The following is a 14,062-nucleotide window of genomic DNA, read 5'->3' as shown; positions in this document are numbered from 1 at the left end:
GTGTTTTTAAAGTAAGTCCAAGGGGCTTCCCTGGTGGCGCAGTGGTTGAGAATCCACCCGCCAATGCAGGGGACACAGGTTCAAGCCCTGGTCCGGGAAGATCCCACATGCCACGGAGCAACTAAGCCGTGCACCACAACTACTGAGCCTGCGCTCTAGAGCCCGCAAGCCACAACTACTGAAGCCCGCGTGCCTAGAGCCCGTGCTCCGCAACAAGAGAAGCCACCGCAATGAGAAGCCCGCGCACCACAACAAAGAGTAGCCCCCACTCGCTGCAACTAGAGAAAAGCCCGCGCGCAGCAACCAAGACCCAACGCAGCCAAAAGTTAATTAAAAACAAAAAACGTTAGTCCAAGAATGTCAGGATACATCCAGACCAATTTTACAGATCACCTACCCCCAGAGTGTCCTGTGTGGATCAGTTTTCAGAATTGTGACTGGGTTAACGTCCTAGGGCTGCCATAACCAAGTACCACAGATTGGCTGGCTTAAACAGCAGAATTCTGTCACCGCACCACTGAAGGCTAAAAATCTGGGATCAAGGGGTTGGCAGGGTTTGTTCCTTCTGAGGTTGTGGGGAGAATAAGCTCCAGGCCGCTCTCCTGCTTCTGGTGGTTTCCTGGCACTCTTTAGCCTTCCCTGGCTTGCAGAAGCATCACCCTGATCTCTGCCTTCATTTTTACATGGCGTTCTCCCTATGTGTGTGTGTCTGTGGCCAAACTTCCTCTTGTTATAAGGACACCAGTCATGGTGGATTAGGCCCACCGTATCCTAACTTAGCTAATTATATCTGCAATGATCCTATTTCCAAATAAGGTCACATTCTGAGGTCCTGGGGGTTAGGACTTCAACAAATGAATTTGGAGGAGACACAACTCAACCCATAACCCTGTATACCCTTAATACTTTTAGGTATTAAGGTCCCTTTCTATCAGATATGAAGTCTTTCATTATCAGATAAATATTCTGTGTGTATTTGTGTGTTTTATATACCCACTAACGTGTGTTGAAGACTTACTATATATCAGATATTATGTTAGCCAACTCAGGGACGTCGTCTTTATTGAATACTCCCAGACACAAGTGGTGATAAGCAAGTGGTGGCTTGGAGAGGGGATGTAAATTTCACAGGCTCTTCCAGCTACTCTGCCAAGGGAGGAAGCAGGATCATCCTGACCAGTCAGAGCCAGAGTCCACCAATGACCTGCTCAGCTGGACAGCGGCGGTTAGACATTTTTATAAGCACATGAGTGTAAACCTTCAGGTTCCCAGTCTCATTATCACATCTCTCCATAGTGAAGGTGTTTTATCAGTAGCTGGACTTCACAAGGTGCCCGTCAGAAGATTCCAGCAGAACACTTAGTGTGGAAGCTACGTCTATAAGCTAAGTGTTGTGGCTCAACGTCATTGCCCCACAAAATAAGTCTTTAAGCCTCTACAGGTGGAAAAAAGGTACAAGCTAAACTGATGCCAGAACCCTCTTGACATTTGGCCATGTTAGTTGAAAACGGAATGACAAAATTAAAACGTGTGTCTCCATTTTCATGCTAAAGAGGAATTAAGGAGAAACTGTACGGGAGGAATTTTCTTCAGTAATGTTTTGCTACTTGAGTGACTAAACCTTTTTATTAACATTTGATTTTTATTATGAGACAAAGTTTTATAAAGGTAATTAAAATCATCTAAATCCCACTAGCCAAGATGATCACTGAGGACATTTTGATAAACATACTCTGGATAATGTTTCTCTGGTCTTGTGGATTTTGTTTTTTGTTTGTTTGTTTGTTCTTGGCAGTTTGTTGTGCAAAATGTGGCTTATTTAGAGCATAGTATATTAGAATCTGACTTAAAATTTTTTCTATGAAGCATTTTCCAGTAATTATTTTAATTGCCATATGATATGCTATCTACAGTTAACCATAACTTATTTAACCAATCTCCTGTCGCTTGACAAAGTATCTACAAATGGGTTTTAAAAATTCTTGAAATACAAAATCTTTCCTCAATTCACTACATTTTGACCATTTCTCAATAAGAAGTAGTAAATATGCTCATCAGATTTAAGTGACAATATTTTAACATCTTTATTGGAGTATAATTGCTTTACATTGTTGTGTTAGTTGCTGCTATATGACAAAGTGAATCAGCTATACGTATACATATATCCCCATATCCCCTCCCTCTTGCGTCTCCCTCCCACCCTCCCTATCCCACCCCTCTAGGTGGTCACAAAACATCGAGCTGATCTCCCATGAAATGCAGCTGCTTCCCACTAGCTAGCTATTTTACATTTGGTAGTGTATGTATGTCCATGCCACTCTCTCACTTCGTTTCAACTTTCCCTTCCCACTCCCCGTGTCCTCAAGTGCATTCTCTACATCTGCGACTTTATTCCTGTCCTACCCCTAGGTTCTTCAGAACCACTTTTTTTTTTTAAGATTCCATATATATGTGTTAGCATATGGTATTTGTTTTTCTTTTTCTGACTTACTTCACTCTGTGTAACAGACTCTAGGTCCGTCCACCTGACTACAAATAACTCAATTTCGTTTCTTTTTATGGTTGAGTAATATTCCATTGTATATACATGCCACATCTTCTTTATCCATTCATCTGTCGATAGACACTTAGGTTGCTTCCATGTCCTGGCTATTGTAAATAGTGCTGCAATGAATATTGTGGTACATGACTCTTTTTGAATTATGCTTTTCTCAGGGTATATGCCCAGTAGTGGGACTGCTGGGTCATATGGTAGTTCTAGTTATAGTTTTTTAAGGAACCTCCGTACTGTTCTCCATAGTGGCTGTATCAATTTACATTCCCACCAACAGTGCAAGAGGGTTCCCTTTTCTCCACACCCTCTCCAGCATTTATTGTTTGTAGATTTTTTGATGATGGCCATTCTGACTGGTGTGAGGTGATACCTCATTGTAGTTTTGATTTCCATGTCTCTCATGATTAGTGATGTTGAGCATCCTTTCATGTGTTTGTTGGCAATCTGTGTATCTTCTTTGAAGAAATATCTGTTTATGTCGTCTGCCCATTTGGGGTTGGGTTGTTTGTTTTTTTGAACTGAGCTGCATGAGCTGCTTGTATATTTTGGAGATAAATCCTTTGTCAGTTGCTTCATTTGCAAATATTTTCTCCCATTCGGAGGGTTGTCTTTTCATCTTGCTTATAGTTTCCTTTGCTGTGCAAAAGCTTTTAAGTTTCATTAGGTCCCATCTGTTTTCGTTTTTATTACCATTTCTCTAGGACGTGGGTCAAAAAGGATCTTGCTGTGATTTATGTCATAGAGTGTCTGCCTATGTTTTCCTCTAAGAGATTTATAGTATATGGCCTTATATTTAAGTCTTTAATCCATTTTGAGTATATTTTTGTATATGGTGTTAGGAAGTGTTCTAATTTCATTCTTTTACATGTAGCTGTCCAGTTTTCCCAGCACCACTTATTGAAGAGGCTGTCTTTTCTCAATTGTATATCCTTGCCTCCTTTATCAAAGATAAGGTGACTATATGTGCGTGGGTTTACCTCTGGGCTTTCTATCCTATTCCATTGATCTATTTTTCTGTTTTTGTGCCAGTACCATACTGTCTTGATTACTGTAGCTTTGTAGTATAGTCTGAAGTAAGGGAGCCTGATTCCCTCAGCTCTGTTTTTCTTTCTCAAGATTGCTTTGGCTACCCGGGGTCGTTTGTGTTTCCATACAAACTGTGCAATTGTTTGTTCTAGTTCTGTGAAAAATGCCAGTGGTAGTTTGATAGGGATTGCACTGAATCTGTAGATTGCTTTGGGAAGTAGAGTCATTTTCACACTGTTGATTCTTCCAATCCAAGAACATGGCATATCTCTCCATCTATTTGTATCATCTTTAATTTCTTTCATCAGTGTCTTATAGTTTTCTGCATACAGGTTTTCTGCCTCCTTAGGTAGGTTTATTGCTAGATATTTTATTCTTTTTGTTGCAATGATAAATGGGGGTGCTTCCTTAATTTCTCTTTCAGATTTTTCATCATTAGTGTATAGGAATGCAAGAGATTTCTGTGCATTACCTTTGTATCCTGCTACTTTACCAAAGTCATTGATTAGATCTAGTAGTTTTCTGGTAGCATCTTTAGGATTCTTATGTACAGTATCATGTCATCTGCAAACAGTGACAGTTTTACTTCTTCTTCTCTGATTTGGATTCCTTTTATTTCTTTTTCCACTCTGATTACTGTGGATAAAACTTCCAAAACTATGCTGAATAATAGTGGTAAGAGTGGGCACCCTTGTCTTGTTCCTGATCTTAGTGGAAATGGTTTCAGTTTTTAACCATTGAGGACGATGCTGGCTGTGGGTTTGTCATATATGACCTTTATTATGTTGAGGTAAGTTCCCTCTGTGCCGACTTTCTGGAGGGTTTTTATCACAAATGGGTGTTTAATTTTGTTAAAAGCTTTTTCTGCATCTATTGAGATGATCATATGGTTTTTATCCTGCAATTTGTTAATATGGTGTATCACATTGATTGATTTGCATATATTGAAGAATCCTTGCATTCCTGGAATAAACCCCACTTGATCATGGTGTATGATCCTTTTAATGTGCTGCTGGATTCTGTTTGCTAGTATTTTGTTGAGGATTTTTGCATCTATGTTCATCAGTGATATTGGCCTGTAGTTTTCTTTTTTTTGTAACATTTTTGTCTGGTTTTGGTATTAGGGTGATGGCGGTCTCGTAGAATGCGTTTGGGAGTGTTCCTCCCTCTGCTATATTTTGGAAGGGTTTGAGAAGGATCGGTGTTACCTCTTCTCTAAATGTTTGATAGAATTCGCCTGTGAAGACATCTGGTCCTGGGCTTTTGTTCGTTGGAAGGTTTTTAATCACAGTTTCAATTTCAGTGCTTGTGATTGGTCTGTTCATATTTTCTATTTCTTCCTGGTTCAGTCTCGGAAGGTTGTGCTTTTCTAAGAAATTGTCCATTTCTTCCAGGTTGTCCATTTTATTGGCATATAGTTGCTTGTAGTAATCTCTCATGATCCTTTGTATTTCTGCAGTGTCAGTTGTTACTTCTCCTTTTTCGTTTCTAATTCTGTTGATTTGAGTCTTCTCCCTTTTTTTCTTGATGAGTCTGGCTAATGGTTTATCAATTTTGTTTATTTTCTCAAAGAACCAGCTTTTAGTTTTATTTGTCTCTGCTATCGTTTCCTTCATTTCTTTTTCATTTATTTCTGATATGATCTTTATGATTTCTTTCCTTCTGCTAACTTTGGGTTTTTTTTTAATTGTTGTTCTTCTTTGTCTAATTGCTTTAGGTTGTTTTTTTGAGATTTTTCTTGTTTCTTGAGGTAGGATTGTATTGCTATAAACTTCCCTGTTAGAACTGCTTTTGCTGCATCCCATAGGTTTTGTGCCATCGTGTTTTGTCATTTGTTTCTAGGTATTTTTAAATTTCCTCTTTGATTTCTTCAGTGATCTCTTGGTTATTTAGTAGCATATTGTTTAGCCTCCATGTGTTTGTATTTTTAACAGTTTTTTTCCTGTAACTGATATCTAGTCTCATAGCGTTGTGGTCAGAAAAGATATTTGATACAATTACAATTTTCTTAAATTTACCAAGGCTTGATTTGTGACCCAAAATATGATCTCTCCTGGGGAATGTTCCATGAGCACTTGAGAAAAATGTGTATTCTGTTGTTTTTGGATGGAATGTCCTACAAATATCAATTAAGTTCATCCTGTTTAATGTACCATTTAAACCCTGTGTTTCCTTATTTATTTTCATTTTGGTTGATCTGCCCATTGGTGAAAGTGGGGTGTTAAAGTCCCCCACTATGATTGTGTTACTGTCGATTTTCCCTTTTATGGCTGTTAGCATTTGCCTTATGTATTAAGATGCTCCTATGTTGGGTGCATAAATATTTACAATTGTTATATCTTCTTCTTGGATTGATCCCTTGATCATTATGTAGTGTCCTCCTCTGTCTCTTGTAATAGTCTTTGTTTAAAAGTCTATTTTGTCTGATGTGAGAATTGGTACTCCAGCTTTCTTTTGATTTCCATTTGCATGGAATATCTTTTTACATCCCCTCAGTTTCAGTCTGTATGTGTCCCTAGTTCTGAAGTGGGTCTCTTGTAGACAACATATATATGGGTCTTGTTTTTGTATCCATTCAGCCAGTCTAGGTCTTTTGGTTTGAGCATTTAGTCCATTTACATTTAAGGTAATTATCGATATGTATGTTCCTACTACCATTTTCTTAATTGTTTTGGGTTTGTTATTGTAGGTCTTTTCCTTGTCTTGTGTTTCCTGCCTAGAGAAGTTCCTTTAGCATTTGTTGTAAAACTGGTTTGTTGGTGCAGAATTCTCTTAGCTTTTGCTTGTCTGTAAAGGTTTTAACTTCTCCGTCAAATCTGAGTGAGATCCTTGCTGGGTAGAGTAATCTTGGTTGTAGGTTTTTCTCCTTCATCACTTTAAATATGTCCTACCACTCCATCCTGGCTTGCAGAGTTTCTGCTGAAAGATCAGCTGTTAAATGGAGATTCATTTGTATGTTATTTGTTGCTTTTCCCTTGCTGCTTTTAGTATTTGTTCTTTGTATTTAATTTTTGATAGTTTGATTAATATGTGTCTTGGCATGTTTCTCCTTGGATTTATCCTGTATGGGACTCTCTGTGTTTCCTGGACTTGACTATTTCCTTTCCCATGTTTGAGAAGTTTTCAACTATAATCTTTTCAAATATTTTCTTAGTCCCTTTCTTTTTGTCTTCTTTTCTGGGACCCCTGTAATTCGAATGTTGGTACATTTAATGTTGTCCCCGAGGTCTCTGAGACAATCCTCAATTCTTTTCATTCTTTTTTCTTTATTCTGCTCTGTTGTAGTTATTTCCACTATTTTATCTTCCAGGTCACTTCTCCATTCTTCTGCCTCAGTTATTCTGCTATTGATTCCTTCTAGAGAATTTTTTATTTCATTTATTGTGTTGTTCATCATTGTTTGTTTGCTCTTTAGTTCTTCTAGGTCCTTGTTAAATATTTCTTGTATTATCTCCATTCTATTACCAAGATTTTGGATCATCTTTACTATCATTATTCTGAATTCTTTTTCAAGTCGGCTGCCTATTTCCTCTTCATTTGTTTGGTCTGGTGGGTTTTTACCCTGCTCCTTCATTTGCTGCATAGGTCTCTGTCTTCTCATTTTGCTTAACTTACTGTGTTTGGGGTCTCCTTTTCGCAGGCTGCATGTTCGTAATTCCCATTTTTTTTTTTGGTGTCTGCCCCCTGTGGGTAAGGTTGGTTTAGTGGCTTGTGTAGGCTTCCTGGTGGTGGGAACTGGTGCCTGTCTTCTGGTGCATGCAGCTGGATCCTGACTTTCTGGTGGGCAGAACCGCATCCGGTGGTGTGTTTTGGGGTGTCTGTGAACTTAGTATGATTTTAGGCAGCCTCTCTGCTAATGAGTGGGGTTGTGTTCCTTTTTGCTAGGTGTTTGGCATGGGGTGTCCAGCACTGGAGCTTGCTGGTCATTGAGTGGAGCTGGGTCTTAGCACTGAGACGGAGGAGATCTCTGGGAGAGCTCTCCCAGATATTACGTGGGGCCAGAAGGTCTCTGGTGGACCAATATCCTGAATTCAGCTCTCCCACCTCAGAGGCTCAGGCCTGACACCTGGCCGGAGCACCAAGACCCTGTCAGCCACATGGCTGGAGTGCCTTCAGAGTTGGAGAAGGTGGCCTGCAGTGGCTGTCCTTCTGCGCTGCACATTAGAATCACCTCAGTGACAATTTTTAAAGAGTTTGCATAAATCTTCAAGTGTAGTATTAAATAGTTTACATGTAACATGTTCCTAGATCAGTGCTAGCACGTGGAGAGGGGGATTTGATTTTTACTGCCTTCTTTTACAGAAATGTTACTCTGAAAAATGTCTAAGTAGGACTACTTTCTCTAAGAATAACAGATCCATTTTTCTAACAATTCATTTATATGTTTAGTAACAGGCAGACTTCGGAGATACTGCGAGTTCAGTTCCAGACCACTGCAATAAAGCGAGTCACACGAGTGATTCAAATCTCAAATCTTAGCGAGAAGAAAAAGATTGGCATGAACTGTGTATCTCTGTACCCACACAGATTGCTCTATTCAGTGAGCTCATTTCAGTGGTTCACTCACTGACTGTAGCCCCTTTGTTCCTTTTCCTTTGTCTCTTTTCCAGGTTTGGGGAGGATCTCGGGCAGGATCAGCAGGAGCTCCTGGAAGGGATCTCAGAGCTGGACATCAAAACAGGGGGACTCCCCTCGCAGCTGCTGGTGCATGGGGCCCTGGCCTTCCCCCTGGGCTTAGACGCTTCTCTTGGCTGCTTCCTGGCAGCTGCCCGCTATGGCCGGGGCCGCGTGGTTCTGGCTGCCCACGAGGGCATGCTCTGTACGCCCAAGATGGGGCCCTTTTTGCTCAATGCTGTGCGCTGGCTGGCCAGAGGCCAGATGCGCAAAGTTGGGGTGAACACACGTCTAAAAAATCTGTGTGCCCTGCTGTCAGAACATGGCCTGGAGTGCAGTCTGGAGCCCCGTCTGACTGCTGACTTGAGTGTCTACTGCTGTGTGGCTTACAGTGACAAGGAGGCTAAGCAGCTGCAGGAGTTTGTGGCTGAGGGGGGGGGCTTGCTGATCGGGGGCCAGGCCTGGTGGTGGGCCTCCCAGAACCCCGGCCGCTCCACTTTGGCTAGTTTCCCTGGTAACGTCATACTCAACTGCTTTGGCCTCAGTATCCTAGCTCGGACTCTGGAGCCAGGCTGTTTCCCTGTCCCTAACCCTGAGAAGCAGAGCTACCACTTCCGCAAGGCACTGTCTGAATTCCAGCTTATCGTGAACCGCGGGGGTGGGAACCTGGAAAAGAGTTGGCTGGCCAAACTGGGAGCAGATGCATCAAGCTTCCTGCAGATCCCTGCAGAGGGGGTCCCTGCTTATGCTTCCTTGCACCGGCTCCTGAGGAAGATGCTGCATCTGTCAGGCCTCCCAGCTGTGAGCAGGGAAAAGCCAGTTGCCAGTGACTCCTATGAGGCTGCACTGCTCTGCCTGGCCACGGAGCTGGCACGCTCCGGCACAGACTGCTCTCAGCTGGCACAGGGGCTTGGAACCTGGTCTTGCAGCTCCAGTTCGTACCCCTCAGAACACGCCATCACAGTGGAGATTGATGGAAGCAACCCAGGTACAGAATGAGGGACCTGGGGGAAGGTGGGGCTAGCGAGATTTGCAGGACATTGCAGGTGCTGAAGCTCAGGTAGGCCAGCTCCATTCTCTAACAGGTACTTCTTCCCAGGAGACGGGGGTTGGGGTTCTGCTCAGGGATTAGGTGGGATGGATGCAAGAAGCATGGATGAGATAAGGTGCGCAGGGCAGGGCTGCACTTCTGGGAGGGGCTGTGAGGTTCCAGGTGGGGTGGAGTCAGGTGGGGGAATAACTCAGCCTTTCCTATGGCTTTTGTCAGGCAGCGGTGATTCCTGGGTGAGTACAGGGCTCTACCTCCCAAATGGACAAAATGCAGAAGTCTCCTTGTCTGAAGCTGCAGTTTTTGCTGGCCTGAAGGTAAGGCCAGAATGCCACTGCCACATCTCAGAGCCACAGAGCTTCATTCTCATCCAGCTCGCGACACTTCTTCCAGGAGTGCAGGAAGGCATTGTTCTGCCCACGTTACAGATTTCACAGACGAAACAGCTAAGTTTCACGGAGCCTAAGGGAGTGACTGAAGATGCCAGAGCTCCTAACATCAGATCCAGTCCTCAAACACAAGCCCGCAGGTTTCCACCTCCCGACAGGGCTATGAGGCGAAGGAGCGCCTGTTACATATTCGGAACCTCACTCATTTCTCCAACGCGGCCTTTCTGGGTTTCACCTCTTCACCCTGATCGCTGAAGGGTGTACTTAACCCTGTCACTCACAAAAATAGGCCGTCATGCAGAAGTAAAATTCTTCCTGCCTCGATTTTGAGGGTCACTTCCTACCACAGTAAGGGTCTCTTTTGGGTTAGTCTCCTTTCTCGAGCTCACTTACATTAAACCTAAGAAAAGCAGTCACAGGACTCCAGATAAAATGCACTCCATCTACCTGACCAGGAGGGGAGGCTGAGACAAAGGGGGAAGACAGAACCAGTTCTCCCCCGTCACCCCATATCCCACTGCCTCTGGATAGGCCTCCTGTCTGTGCACAAAGGGCAGATGAAGATTCCCTCTGCCTCATTCCCAGCATCGGAATCACGTCAGGGACTTGAACCCTGGAGCGAGAGCCCAGGTTCTGCCTGGTACAGAGGCACCACGGACCCTAGTCAATATCAGCCTCGGGGTTATGCCTGGTCTGCCTGATCGTGGTCCATTGTGCAGCTGCTTAAATCCCTAGAAAAATGATTCTGCGTACCTTTCAGTCCATACAGTTTTTGGAGTGCTAAAAGCTCACAGGTCTGCATGCACTGCTCATAGAAAGGGGAAGCTAGAGTTTTTTAATACCCTCCATCCACACAGTACCACACACCCACAGCACACATGGTGGAATCGCCTCTCCAGGTACAGATTGGCTGCCACACCGATGACTTGACGAGTGCCAGCAAGCTGTCTCGAGCCCCTGTGGTAACTCACCAGTGCTGCATGGATAGGACCAAACTGTCAGTCTCCTGCCTCTGGGGCGGCCTTCTCTATGTCATCGTGCCCAAGGGCAGTAAACTGGGCCCCGTGTCCGTCACCATCAAGAGGGCTGTGCCTGCCCCATATTACAGGCTGGGTGAGTGGACTGAACGTGGAGGGGAGTGGGAGAGCCGGGGGTGCTGTGGTGTTGATGGGCTGGTTGAAGGAGGGGAGGGAAGAGGATTGGCAGACAGAAGGAGGAGGGACTGTCTGAGGTGCCAGTGGAGGTAGGAGATGAGGGACTCCCTGTGTCCATGGAGACTTCTGGGCAGAACAGAGGGAAGGGTCTGGGGGCCTGTCCTTCACTTCACAGCACATAGACCCACATGATAGTAGTTCATCATTTCACTGTCCTCCTCCTGGAGTTCCAGTTGTGTTTTTCAGCTCAAGGAAAGTTGAGGAAGTGGGTGACAGGTTCCATGCCCTTTATTCCCAGGTAAGACATCCCTGGAGGAGTGGAAGAGGCGTATCCAGGAGAGCACAGCTCCCTGGGGAGAGCTGGCAACAGACAACATCATCTTGACGGTGCCAACTGCAGACCTCCAGGCCCTGGAGGACCCTGAATCTTTACTCCACCTCTGGGATGAGATGATGCGGGCTATAGCCAGGCTGGCAGCCCAGCCCTTTCCTTTCCTCCGTCCAGAGAGGATTGTTGCTGATGTGCAGATCTCAGCCGGTGGGTGCTCCAGAGGGATGCTCCTAGTCTGTGGACACCATTTATTTATTATTTTGCCTTTTTTTGGCCCGCAGTTTTTTATTTTTATTTTTTGTAGTGTCTTTGTCTGGTTCTGGTATCAGGGTGATGGCGGCTTCATAGAATGGCTTTGGGAGTGTTCTATCCTCTTCCGTCTTTTGGAAGAGTTTGAGAAGGATTGGTATAAGTTCTGCTTTGTATGTTTGGTAGAATTTCCCTGTGAAGCCGTCCAGTCCTGGACTTTTGTTTGTAGGGAGTTTTTTAAATTACAGGTTCTATTTCACTTCTAGCAATTGGTCTGTTCAAATTATCTGTTTTTTCTTGACTCAATTTGGGCAGGCTGTGTGTTTCTAGAAATTCATCCATTTCCTCTATGTTGTCCAATTTGTTGGCATATGTTCATAGTATCCTCTTGTGATTTTCTGTATCTCTGTGGTATCAGTTGTTATTTCTCCTCTTTCATTTATTATTTTGTTTATTGGAGTCCCCTCTCTTTTCTTCTTGTGAGCCTGGCCAGGGTTTGTTGATTTTGTTTATCCTTTCAAAAAACCGGCTGTCGGTTTTATTGATCTTTTCTATTGTTTTTTTAATCTCTATTTATTCCCTGTCTGATCTTTATTTCCTTCCTTCTGCTGACATCTATTTTGCCCTTTTTAAATGTCCAATATGTGTAAGGCATAATTTTACCAGTAAAGTAAGGGAAAAAAAGATGTTCAAGACATGGACTTTGATGGAGATGAAAAGATGTTTACATGTGAAAAGGTAAATCATGTTCATCTAAAGCGTAAGATTTCACAGGAGGGAGAACAGTCTCAGAAAAATTGGTACCAGGAGTTCAAGATGGCAGTGAGCGTTGTTTCAAGGAGAGTTTAAAACAGAAATATCTCCTTCAAACGTGTTGGCAATGAAAAGAGAGAGTAAAGAGGTTTATGTTAAGTATTCGGTGGTTTAGAGAAAAGAAGGCCATCTTTAAAAAAAAAAAAAAAACAAACACGGAAATCTGGTTCCAACATGTGCAAAATTCCTCTGGACCTGTTTTCTAATCTTCAAAAAACTACAAGATTTTCACTGTTAAAAAGTATAACTCTGGCCAACAGTAGCGTACACAGGAGAAGGAACGGCACTGCCCTAGCCTCAGGGATCTCAAATTCAGACACGGGACCTAATGTTGCAGACTCACATGCAAAGAAAACTCACACAAAAGGAAGCACTGAATTATAGTGAGAATGACTATATAAAGTGTTAACATTTGGGGGGCCAGAGAGAAGGCGAGGCATAACTCCAGTGTGGAGGCCGGGAAGAAGGGTCGGGACTTTTCAGACCAAGTCAAAGAAAGCATCTGCTTTCCAATCAGCATGGAGATTCTGGAATTATGGTGGCAGCCAGGATGGCGAGAAAAAAATACACCATGGAGAGGAATGAAGGGAGATGGGTTTGGGTGGACCACGCCCACCATGCCTCACTCTTCCTTTTGCGTTCCCAGGCTGGATGCACTCAGGATACCCTATCATGTGCCACCTGCAGTCGGTGCAGGAGCTCATCAGTGAGATGGGCATGAGAAGCAGAGGTCTGTGGGGAGCCATCCACGAGCTGGGCCACAACCAGCAGCGGCACGGGTGGGAGTTCCCCCCACACACCACCGAGGCCACCTGTAACCTCTGGTCAGTCTATGTGCATGAGACGGTCCTGCACATCCCCAGGGCTCAGGCCCACCCAGCTCTGAGCCCTCCAGAACGAGAGAAAAGGATCAAAACACACCTGGGAAAGGGAGCGCCCCTGAACAACTGGAATGTGTGGACAGCTCTGGAAACGTATCTAAAGGTACTGAACAGAAATTCAGGGAGATGCGGGCCACTAGACCCTCAGTCGTGTAGCATCCTGGATCCCAGGAGCTCTCCAACTCCTTCACCACCCCCATCAGCCTGGGCCCACCACCTCCCCTGGCTGCATGGCGGTGCTTCTCAGGTCATACATCTCTAAGATGGAGATAATGATGCCTGTCCCACTCACGTACTGTGGTTTTGTGATGATATGTAAGAGGAAATGAAAAATACTGCGAAAAGAAAAGAAGCAGAGAATGTAGTCTCTGGGTATATCGGTCAAGAGCAGAAGCTCTGAGTCACAGCGCTCCCACTCACTCGTCCGTCCCTTGTCCCCGAGTAGGTGCCTTGGAAATGGCGATCGTTTTGCTTTGCTTCGTTTTCCCTCACCTTAGTTTTATGCGTCAAGTGAGTGTTGCATCCCTTCATAATTACAGTGATGTGTTAGGGGCAACTCCATTACAAGAAGGCCTCTTAGGAGGTAAATCTGTCAACGAGATTCTCATATTTCCATCACCCATTTGAACCCAAAATGTCTTTAGAATGAATAAGTAAATAACCAACCCAATAGAAGAACACCGAAGTCCCAAAGTGAGTCGATTTCCTATAAAATAAGCATAAATTCCTTTCCCCTCCCCCATCCTGCTTTGAATTTTTGTATTTTCAAGTTGTCAAAGCCACTCCCCGTATCAGATCTCCTATACTGTCTCCCATGACTCTTTAGATAGTGGGTATTGCCCACTTTTTATAGGCACATACTGAGTTAGAGAGTTTAAGCATCCTGTCCAATGTCACACATTTAAATGATGGACCCAGAACCTAAAATCAGGAGCTAATGACAAGCCCAGGCTTTTGCACTTCTGAACCCTCCCTTTGATTTTTTTTTCTTTTTTCACTCATT

General features: G+C 43.8%; 1 protein-coding gene across 1 annotated transcript in view; it reads left to right on the top strand.

Annotated features, from left to right (window-relative positions):
- The window catches only part of TCAF2 (TRPM8 channel associated factor 2), a 30,323-nt gene that overhangs the window by 11,721 nt on the left and 4,540 nt on the right, over nucleotides 1-14,062 (top strand). Inside the window, exons 3-7 of the mRNA XM_067747272.1 lie at nucleotides 8,191-9,182; nucleotides 9,462-9,559; nucleotides 10,531-10,744; nucleotides 11,084-11,323; nucleotides 12,825-13,162. Of these exons, the coding sequence (XP_067603373.1) occupies nucleotides 8,191-9,182; nucleotides 9,462-9,559; nucleotides 10,531-10,744; nucleotides 11,084-11,323; nucleotides 12,825-13,162 (1,882 nt within the window). The remainder of the gene's footprint in view (nucleotides 1-8,190; nucleotides 9,183-9,461; nucleotides 9,560-10,530; nucleotides 10,745-11,083; nucleotides 11,324-12,824; nucleotides 13,163-14,062) is intronic.

This window comes from Pseudorca crassidens, chromosome 8 (genome assembly GCF_039906515.1).
Source record: "Pseudorca crassidens isolate mPseCra1 chromosome 8, mPseCra1.hap1, whole genome shotgun sequence".
Lineage (NCBI taxonomy): Eukaryota > Metazoa > Chordata > Mammalia > Artiodactyla > Delphinidae > Pseudorca > Pseudorca crassidens.
The sequence above is the reverse complement of the archived record's forward strand: the minus strand, read 5'-3'. Positions and strand labels throughout refer to the sequence as shown.